Source organism: Sinohyriopsis cumingii, chromosome 3, assembly GCF_028554795.1.
Source record: "Sinohyriopsis cumingii isolate HCF-2022 chromosome 3, ASM2855479v2, whole genome shotgun sequence".
In the NCBI taxonomy this organism is placed as follows: Eukaryota; Metazoa; Mollusca; class Bivalvia; order Unionida; family Unionidae; genus Sinohyriopsis; species Sinohyriopsis cumingii.
This window is the reverse complement of record NC_142963.1, coordinates 91,529,688-91,541,121: the sequence shown is the minus strand read 5'-3', so window position 1 is coordinate 91,541,121 and position 11,434 is coordinate 91,529,688. Positions and strand designations below refer to the sequence as shown.

The window sequence follows — 11,434 nt, the reverse complement described above, 5'->3', positions numbered from 1 at the left end:
CCATTTTCTTTCAAAAATTATTTCTAGCGCGCTACTAAGTTCAAATTTATCTGGGTGGAATTATGTGCGCATTAATAATGTTGCTGTCTAATGACGAATCTGCGCTTGTGTATTTAGTTTGGAATACGACATACATTCGGTTATTTTATTTCTTGTAGTGTATTTTGTTTATAGAATTTCAGTAGAATAAGAAAAATGAGCATATAATAAAAAGGTTACTGCATTTGTAGGGAAAATATGAACTGGTTTTGTCAGATGGAGGTCATGCAGTATTCCATCAAAAGAAATCGTTCATATTTTCCCATATAAAAGCAGTAACCTATAAATACTGTATCTACATTATATAGTTCTGCACAATATATTTAACAGAAATGAAAGATCTTCCCTCCTCCAAAATATGTCATCCATCCCTGCAACCCAAAGTGAAATATTTAAATATACATTGTACCCTCACGCCAATTGCTGACAAAATAAGTTAATTTTCCCCCAAAACTGGTAGTGGTGTATGTATGCTTTAAACACTCTCAGAAAAAGAGGTTCTATTTAATAACATGTTCTTTCGTTATGCACTAGTAAAACACATTGATGATTGTGTAATATATATATATATATATATATATATATATATATATATATATATATATATATATATATATATATATATATATATATATATATATATATATTGCATTCGTGTCGTTTTCTTCGCTGCACAATTTAAATTTAAGGTTTCATTTGGTTGGACTAAAAAATTTAAGTTTAAATGGACAAGTGACTTTAGCATAAAACTTATTTATTTTAAAAATGATGACACTAGAGACGACGAGCACAGACATACTTCTAAGTGACAGAAGCAAAACAGATCAAATATTTACCAAAGCAATATAACCGTAATTCACGATTTTGACACGGTAAGCTTATTCAAACTCAAGCATAAAAATAATGATTTTCAGTTTGTATAGCTTCTACTGATGCCACAAGATATATTTCTTCGATAGAAAGCATGTAACGCTTTTCATATGTCCCATTATCATTTTTCCACTTGAAAAGAATGAATTTATTTTATTTACAACGTAGGCTGGTGCAAATACACTGGATCGACTGGATCGGATTCAACATTCTCATCAGAACATTCTGAATACTTGTAAAGAAGGCGGAACCGTCCATTACCTTGTGAAACATTTTTGTAGGTTTAACAAATATAATGTACACTTATTATAAATAAAACGATTATATTGATATGTAGCTTTGAGATTCTTCATACTCGTGATCAATATACGAAACCAAATCCCAAGTCCCTGAGGTCAAACCAACGGAGTACCGCCTTGGTTACCGATGGCAATGGTGATTGTAAGGAACGTTTGACAGTAACTTTCTTCTGGATAGATTCTGTTGCAGTCTCATTTTTTACACTGTTTTCGTTTGTAGTATTTGTGTTTCTATTCTCTAACCATGGCATAATCAAGTTTTTATTTTCTATACTAGGGATTTGTGCTTTTGGACCAGATCTGTCAGTTAATTGTCCGGTATTCTTCACTGGAATTATGAGTTGCGGAGTACTTGTTGTATTGGTTATGTTTATTTTTGATGTAGTTTCTTTAAACAGCGAAGACGAGTTTATGACTTTCTTTATCTCCTTTACTATAGCCCTAGTGGTTTTCATTGTTGCTACAGATACTGTTGTTGATGTCATCTCATCAATTAGGAACATGGTTGATGGCATGGTTGACATCATTTCCGCTGTTGTCGGTGGGAGACTTGGTGTTGTCCAAGCCTGCTTTGGACCTTCTAGTCTTTCTTTAACTGCAGTCAGAAGGGGATATGAACCTTTGCCACACAGTTGACCATTAAAGTCGTCCATATCCAAGGACCACACGGTCAATCCACCATACTTACTAAGTCTCAACCAGTTGACCTGTCAGAGATAAGAATTACAGCAAATATGTATTAATCTTGTCAACGACTTAAGTGTATTAGAAAATGAAAATGTAATGGTCTCTTTTGCACATTAAATATTACACTAATACTCATGGTCATGGTCGTGTGTATCCAGTTGTTAGTTGTGAATTATTTATATACTGGTATTTAGGTGTTTTGTTTATGTTATACACTTTAACTTGTAGTCAAGGTGAAGGGATATAGACCCAAGACATGATTGAAAGTTACAAAAATGTAATTTGATGACAAATCGCTAGCTCCTTCTGAAGATGCTTATCATACAATCGGCCTGGCGTTAACGAACATTATGTGGGGGTTGTGTACGCGTAGATACCTCAGCATAAAATAAAACTAACTGAATACTTTTAAACTGATTCAGAGCCAAGGGGTGGAAGAAATTACTTGCGCTTTCTTGGAACAAATGAATCCTATTAGGATCAATTTGTAATCAAACGAAACCTCGTTTACCAAACGTTTGCAATGAATTTCGAAAATATGATATATAAAGTTCTCTCAGGCTGGAGAGGAAATTGGGAATACCGATGGTCAGGAAATTGAATATACACATAAAAACTTATTACTATCTCGTTAAAAATTAATCTAACACTGAAGTCAATTTAAGCACAGATACATGCACAAACACTATTAAAAATTGTGCTTGAAAGATTCGTGTTACAGCTTTGCCGTTGCCGACAAAAATCAGGATACGAATTTTCTTTTCGAATGATAATCTATTTTGGCCTTGAGGTAAAATGACTGTCGCCTCTTAAAGCTGTACCCAGTTCATAATATGCACTTTTGCTTTGAAGTAGGAAGAATAATTATGCAACTACTTTTATTTTTTGTGTGACTAAGCGTACAACAAAAGTAGAACATAAATGGACATCGTGCGGTGTTCAGTAAGAAACCTGCTAATTCAGCTGTTATGCAGACTAAGTACACAGTGCAGCTTGCTAGCCAACATGTTTGAGAATAAAATGAAAGGAAACGTTGCTTGCTACGAGTGTATAACGGATATATGTCATTTCGTGGGTAAAGTACTTCAATATTTTCACCGGCTCGACGAAATATATCCTTTAGTCACTCGTTTCAAGCTAAATGTCCTCTGTATAGAGAAGTTGACCATGCCAAATTAGGAATCGTGGAAATTATTTCATTTGTGATAAAAATGCGAAATACCAATTAAATATATTCGTATCAATGTGTACGTTTTCGTGTGTGCAACCCGTCGTCCGGTCATTACCATCTGGTGTCCGTTCTCATCAATTCGAGGGAAGAGCAGCAGGTGATTAGAAATGAAACACAGGGTGAGTTTATGGTTTTGTTTGCGTTTCTTACAGAAATATTTGTATGTAAGATTATGGTTTTGTTAGTGTTCCTTGCAGAAATATTTGTATGTACCCCAGCAGTAGTTTAAATACAACCCAACAAGACAAAGCATGTCACATAGAGAAATCACATTTTATTAAACACGTTTCCGTGTGTCCATCATGGTGGACAAGAATAGGCAACAAGACCTGTCATAGAATTTGTTTAAAAAGCATAAAGAAGGAAAAAATATAGTTATATGTGTGCTGCTTATGCGGGGTGGAAGACAGATAAATATACATTTTTGTTTGTTTTTGTTTGGGGTTCTTTTCATGAGGTGAGAATGGGAGAAAAAACACGGTGTCCTATTTATTTTTTTTTTATCATCTGGCCAAATATAGTGAGATACAGCGATCGTCCGTCTCTCTGTCCATCTGTAGATGGAGTTTTATCACTTTGGAATGGATGAAGTGAATTCTACGAAACTTCGTAATGTTATGTATCTCAATAAGCTGATGTGTTAGATTTGTTAATCAGGCTCGTACTCAAAGGCCAAGGTCACAACTGAAGCTCAACAGTGACATAGGCAATATTGGTGTCTGCTCTGAAACCTTTGAACGGATGAAGTGACCTAGAGTAGCAATGGTGCTTTAAAACCAGCTCACCAATTCAGGTTCCAAGGCTCGAAACCTCTTCAGGTTCCCCATAACGTTTTCCTACTGGGAATTATTTTTGCACGTGTGTATCTATGAATATAACCCACGTGTGATGCAAAAGCGCAAGATTCGCGAGATGAAGGTTCTCCTTCATGAGGCACATTCACGTCCATCCCTCGCATTTTGTCTGAAGATGATTCGCAAGTCAATCGGGGCTGCGAGCTCGCAGACAGATTGATATAGGCTCACAACTGTTTACTAAAATTGTACTGTATGTAAATCATTTACAAGTTTTGGATCGCTAGAGCCCCGGCTTCCTATCTGTGCGCTGGATCGTCGGATCGGTAGTTCCCATTTTGACCAATATCGTCTCAAACTCTGCAATGGTAATTGTTTTATATTCGCACAGCTTAGCAATTGGTCAGGGACTGATGTATGCCGCACGAGAATTCCGAATAGATACGTATTCGATATGAAATTAATATTTCCATTGCTGCCAGCCACACCAATTACTATCGATATCGCTCCGACAACAACTGGTGTGCCTATGATAGTTGCCCTAGTAGCAATTCCCACAAGAACAATGCCAAAGGTAGTTCCCTCTGCAATTCCACAAACAGTATCCATTACAACACACACGCGTTTACATTTTACAAGTAAAACGGTTTCTTGATGATTTCATTTCTTTTCTTTTGTTCTGCTTCAATTAATATTTTCCGCATCGTCAGCTTTGAGGATTCATTATGGTTCTTCTAATATTATTTTCATCGTGGATATTAACTGGTCGACACGCTGGCCTTGTTAGGCTGCAATACGCACACTCACTTCGAACCAAGCATTTTTCTTCACTTAAACAACTGCCATGCAATCATACAAAATGCGATTGTGCATTCTGGGGGCTTGCCACTACATTCACCTAAAACTACATTGATAACGCCCTAATTTTGTGACTTCAGCGGTTTTTGTGAAAGAAATGGATAATTGCATTTTTGATGAATACACTGGTCAACAGTGAAATCATTACTGACTTGAAAAGGCCCTAATCTGTAGTATTTTGGTGTGCCGAACACGAATATAACCGTGAAAAATTTGTATTGGCTCTCGTTTTGAAGATATTCATATACCTCATTTTCTATGTTTCACTGTGTAAATTTCTCCAGTAGGACTGCAGCAACATCCGGAATAATGATGTAACATTGCATAATACCATCATGCTCACATCATCCACAGTTGATTGCATCATTTTCTGATGCAATGCAATACTAATGCCATGCGGCTGCTGAAGTAAGTTGACGTCAGCAGTGTACTATACATGTGTAGGCCTATTATACTAATGCCAGGCGGCTGCTGAAGCTGACGTAAGCAGTGTACTATATAAAGCCCAATCAGATAGGTTCAGCATTTAAAATATTTTAGACGTTGTGCGAGACAGTTCAAGCTACTGTTACATAAAACTTATTATTTTATCCATTTACGTACAATAAAGAACAGTAATGCCTCGAAAGTGTGTTAATACCGCGGACAATTTTTGCTATATTTGTGGGGAAGTGACATTTGCCAACCAGAAGAAAAGTATCAATTCTCAAGTGAAGAAGGCATATCATCTTTACTTCGGATGCAAGGTTGGTGACCAAGACAAGCCTTGGGCTCCGCATATATGCTGTGCTACATGTACAACACAGCTTTCACAGTGGTTGAATTGCAAAAGGTCATCAATGCCGTTTGCAGTCCCAATGGTGTGGAGAGAGCCAAGCAACCACCTAAATGACTGTTACTTCTGCTTGGTTCCTCCTCTTTCCGGCGGAATAACGAAGCGAAAGAAGTCGAGAATAGTCTACCCAAACATTCCGTCTGCATTGAGACCAGTTCCACATGGTGAGGGACTTCCTATTCCAGAACCTCCAGCAGAATATTCTCTTGATTCATCTGACGAAGACAAAGGTGAGTCGACCTGTTCTTCTCCTGGTCCATCAGCATGCAGTGATCCAGATTTTCACTGTGGTGCATCATCAACCCCACACAGAATAACACAGGAAGAACTAAATGACCTGATTCGTGATTTGGACTTATCAAAGAACAAGGCAGAATTGCTAGGATCAAGACTCCAACAATGGAATCTTCTAGAAGAAGATGTCACAATTACTGCATATCGAAAGCGCCACCAGCAATTGGAGCCTTTCTTCAGAAAGGAAAGTAATCTGATATTCTGTTCCGATATTGAGGGCCTCATGAATGCTTTAAAAATCACTCATGACCCACAAGAATGGAGACTATTTGTGGACTCTTCGAAACTGAGTCTCAAGGCTGTGCTTTTGCACAATGGAAACATTCTTCCATCTATTCCAGTAGCGTATGCTGTCCACATGAAAGAGACATACGATAACTTAAGGCAGCTACTGAATTCCATTGAGTATAACAAGTACAGCTGGCACCTCTGTGGTGATTTGAAGGTAGTTGCCCTTTTAATGGGACTGCAGCAAGGATATACAAAATACATGTGTTTCTTATGCGAGTGGGATAGCCGAGCAAGGGAAATGCACTACATGAGGAAGGAATGGACTCACAGGCAGAATGTAGCCATTGGAGAGAAGAATATCCAACACCCAGCTCTGGTTGAGGCTCAGAAAATCTTGCTACCACCCCTTCACATCAAACTAGGTTTGATGAAGAACTTCGTGAAAGCCATTGACCGGACTTTGCCAGCATTCCGATACCTGCATGAAAAATTCCCTCGACTCAGCGAAGCAAAGATTAAAGAGGGAGTTTTTGTGGGTCCTCAGATTCGAGAGCTTTTCAAAGATGACCGGTTCAACAACTTGCTGGAAGGTGACGCGAAACAAGCATGGAATGCTTTTCGCCTAGTTTCTACAAACCTCCTCGGAAATGTTAGGGCAGAAAACTATAAGGAACTAGTAGAAGACATGTTGATGAAGTATAAGAAACTTGGCTGCAATATGTCTCTAAAGATTCACTTCCTTCATTCCCATTTGGATTTCTTTCCTAGCAACTGTGGTATTGTTAGTGATGAACACGGCGAACGTTTTCATCAAGATATCGCAACAATGGAACAAAGATACCAGGGAAAATGGTCCACTACAATGCTGGCTGACTACTGCTGGACACTCCTCAGAGATGCTCCCGAACAGCTGTACAAGAGACAGGCGAAGAAATCTAAGATGTAGTCAATGACTTGATTTTTTATAGGTAGGCTATTACAGTTGACCTTTTACTATTGGAATGCATTTCGTTATGTAAACATTAATTTCTTGCAGATTACAAAAAAACTAGAGCCAATTTTGCAATTTGACTGTCATATTCGTGTTCAGCACATAAAAATTGATAAGAATTGACTAATTTTATTTCAGTAACATGACTTTTGTAAAAATTTGTTGTCCAGTGATATCAGTCGAGGCCATTGTTCTCCTGGTCAAGCGCCAATGTTGTTGGTTCGGTATAACTGGCTGGAAATATACCCCCCCCCCCGTTGATTTGTCGGTTAATTACATTCTATCACTGAAGAAACAATCCGTGAGTATTTTCATTTCTAGCAGCATAGACTACAGTCAGGCGTTTTCGCTAACCAATGTGATGGTTCCATTCAATATTGACACACCAGGATGGTTCCAATGGTTGATTCCTATTTGACCCTTGGCAAGATTATATTTGAGCGCATATGAGGGTCTGATAAGGCCGTTCTCATGTGTACATTGGCCGACAAGAGGAACAAAATCGCTATCGACGTTAGCATCCCCTGTAAATCAATCTGTACACCACTGGTAACCTCCGCAACATCATCATCGCGTGGCTGTTCAGAATCCGTTGCGTATATGTAATGATAATTCTTAAGCACAAACGATAAACACGGTTAAGTAACCAATTCGATAGACGTTGAGTCCTTCGAATTAAATTTCATTTCTGGCGACTAATGACACCGACATAGCATATGTGAAAGATTGTAGAACCTTGTCTTCGTTGCTCATCATCAGTGGATTACCATGCTGTAGATTGTTTATAAATATTACTATTGAACACCACTCACTAAAACGATCGTGATCAGATGAACAAATACGAGCAAGACTAACGCACCTTTAAGATGTGAGATTTAGGTTTATCAAAGCCATCCACTTCAGAACGAAAATAAGTCGTCCGCTTATGACCTAAGGCTTCTCTTCTTTCGATGTTCAACATTCCTTTGTATAACACCAATGGCGTTACTACGTGGATTTGTGAGGGTAGAGCTCATGGCACATTGGCAGCTTTTACATTCACGCAAGTTTCGTTTCAACTCTGGCAACATCGCCATCTTCTTTGATAAAGCAACAAACACACCGGCGTCTCTGATTGCTACGTAGTTAATGATTTCAGTCAGGATTTTTTGCTAAGGCGTCTAGTGGCTCCAAAACATCGTCGTCGAATCAGTCCCTGGTGTTCGCGAGTAGTCTGCTATGACATCAGAGGCAGACTTTGGTATTTTACATATTCATCGTGGTTATTACGTCCAAGCCGGCTAGATACCTGCACGACCCACCAGTCAAGTCAATAATGAAGAACTATACTGCTCCTGGGATACTTCCGCAAAAATATTCCGAAACTCATCGCAAAGGTGGTAGGCCGCACACCAAGTCAAATGAATAATTGAAAGACCATGCGCGTCAATGCCACGAAATATCATGAACGAGTTGCATTTGACTCCAATAACCTTATGAACGTGTGCGTATCGATGCGTTACATAGATGACGTCTGTGATTTGGTCTCGGCCTCGGGAAAGTATTCTGGCGGTATTGTCTTGTTGCTCAAGCAACACATCGTCCAACGCAACAAGATCATTCTCACTCAAAACAATATCATCAATAGTAGGAGCTTCATCAGTTGTGAAAAAGGAATCAACAGTACACGATTTGCGTCTCAAAAACGATCGAAGCATTTCCATAAGGACCTTGAGTATATAGCAACACGGTTGATCGTCTGCCAACGGCGCAATTATATACAACTTTGACCATCTCCAAATCATAGTCTACATTAGTCTGGCTTTTTCCGGATCCATTCGGACCATTGATTAACGCATGAACTGACTTTGGATACATCTCACCATGCTTTGGTAGTTTGGGCTTTGCCTGCACGGAAAAGTCGATGCAAGTAAAAGGAGAACTTCCGAGATCGTTTTTCAAATTGGATCCTTTAGTTTTTTTTGATGCCATTTGAATGTCACACAATTTTTGCACAATATAATCATGTCGTCATATTGTGTGCAACGCCGCATAAAAATTCTTATTGCAAATCCAACTCGAGTGCAAACACATATTGTCAGAGCTGCAATCGCTGATACTTGTGTTGATGTGAAGAAAATAAAGATTACGTTTGTGGAAACCTCTGGCTGTAGACGAGTAGGGTTTAAAAGAAGTCGCCGGTGGTTATGCTGTTGTTGCATTAACAAATGTAGTTACCTGGAACTCCATGGAGGAAATACCCTGATGAAAAAACATCTGGCTCCCTCTGGGAGCTAAATACAATTTATTTGGGCCTGGTACATGACTGGATATACGACTTGATTCTGACAACCGACAGAAGCCCGGAGAAGAACACGTTAATCATGTCGTTGATACATGTTACCGACATGACCTTGCTTGTAACGCATAATACGATATCAGACGATATCCGTGTCAACGTGCCACTATCGATTTCATCCATGATCTAAATGCAGTGAAGTTTACAGTCGAGGGGAAAATGTTTTCAAAGGAGTTACGAATCGTAAGATTCTCATTGGAGTCAAATATATTGGTGCAATAAACAAACAAGCGAACATGACTATAAACAGTGTAATTTCTAAGCGGACTTCATCCAAAATATACTACAGTCTTTGCGGTTTTTGGAAAGATGAAGCTGCTGTTGTAAAGTTAGCAAGCGCGACAAACGTCTCCCATGAGATTGCTCCAGCATCATTGGCTTGGCTAAACAAGCGTTGTTGTAAATTTACCTACCTGCGCCAAGGAAGATTTCCCTTGGTTGTTCTGAGGTGAGGACACATAACGAAGTTCATCGTGCTGCTCTTGCTTCTTCTATATGATTGCTGTCGGGGATGACTATACAAGTGCGCGTCAACAATTGTAAAGGTTGCCAGTAGATGCAAGTGTCACAGATGTACGTAAATGTATTTGCACACATGGACCGCTGACATGACCACGCTTTATTGCATGTCAATCCAGGGATAGAATGTATCGGAGCTGTTACTGCGTTGCTAACAAAACAACGGGTGCCCGTTCCCTTGTAGGTGCCCACTGGAAAAATATGGCTGGTGAGGTCTCCTAGTTTACAACCAATAGTATATGTTACTATAGAAAGTCAATCAAAAATAAGTTCATTTTTATGTAATTTCATTCGTACTCAAAGACCTTCATTCTTTCGCTATGTTATTTAACATACAACCGAGCCTATCTTGTGCTGACAAATGGCGTTAAACCCTACAACAACAACAACATTTAACATACAACCATGCATAGGCTGGTTCCGTAACATACCATCATACATAGGCTGGTTCCGTAACATACCAACATACATAGGCTGGTTCCGTAACATACCACCATACCTAATTTGGTTCTGTTGTTACAGAACACACCACCATACTTAGACTGGTTCCAAAACATACCACCATGCATAGGATGGTTCCGTAACATGCCACCATACAAAGGCTGGTTCCGTAGCTCATAAAATAATGAGCTGCATGTGGCCTAGATTAAAAATTTACTTTCATAATAATTATTCATTGTCAACAGCAGGTTTTCCTGAAAACCTACACAAAAGAATAGTTGTCTCGCAATTACCGTTTTGAAGATATCGAGAAATGTTTTTCAATCTTTGATCTCGCTGTAATGATCAACTGAAGAAAAAAAAAACATTTTTCCACAAAGCAATTAATGTTTTCCTCTTAAAGCTCATTGTCGCCGTTACGTGCAAAAAGTCGTATATGCCAAATCATCCGAATAACACTGTATATTGAACGATATTAGTCCTAAACATCGTTGGTTCCATTAAAACCAGATAGTTTCGACGTTTCATAATATTATAAGCCATGGACCGCTCCAGTGGTCTAGTGGTTAGAGCGTCCGCCTCGGATGCGGGAGGTCGTGGGCTCGATCCCCGGCCGAGTCATACCAAAGACTTATAAAAATGGTACCAACAGCTGCCTCGCTTGGCGCTCAGCATTAAGAAGTTAGTGTCAGGACTGGTCGGCATGGTATTAGGATAATGTGACTAGGTGGGACATCATACTACCTGTCTACAGCATGATGCCCCAGTGCTAGACATCGCTGTAAACCTTATAGCTGCAGACATCGTAGCAATATGACTGAAATTATTTTAAAGCTACGTTAAAAATCAAAATCTCTCTCTCTCTCTCTCTCTCTCACACACACACACACACACACATTATAAGCCATGAAATTTCTTCCTCGAAATGAGAAACCCTGTCATTTTTCACATGTGTACGAATTATTCCGATTTTGATCGGCGACATCCGTGGATGAAGCGATTTTAGT

General features: G+C 39.0%; 1 protein-coding gene across 2 annotated transcripts in view; it reads right to left on the bottom strand.

The window, feature by feature from the left end:
* Positions 1-776: 776 nt before the first annotated feature.
* Positions 777-11,434, bottom strand: part of LOC149803280 (chitinase-3-like protein 1) — a 49,905-nt gene continuing 39,247 nt past the window's right edge. For both annotated transcript variants that reach the window (XM_089952956.1, XM_089952957.1), the window contains exon 9: positions 777-1,915. In XM_089952956.1, the coding sequence (XP_089809082.1) occupies positions 1,271-1,915 (645 nt within the window). In that variant the 3' untranslated portion in view covers positions 777-1,270. The remainder of the gene's footprint in view (positions 1,916-11,434) is intronic.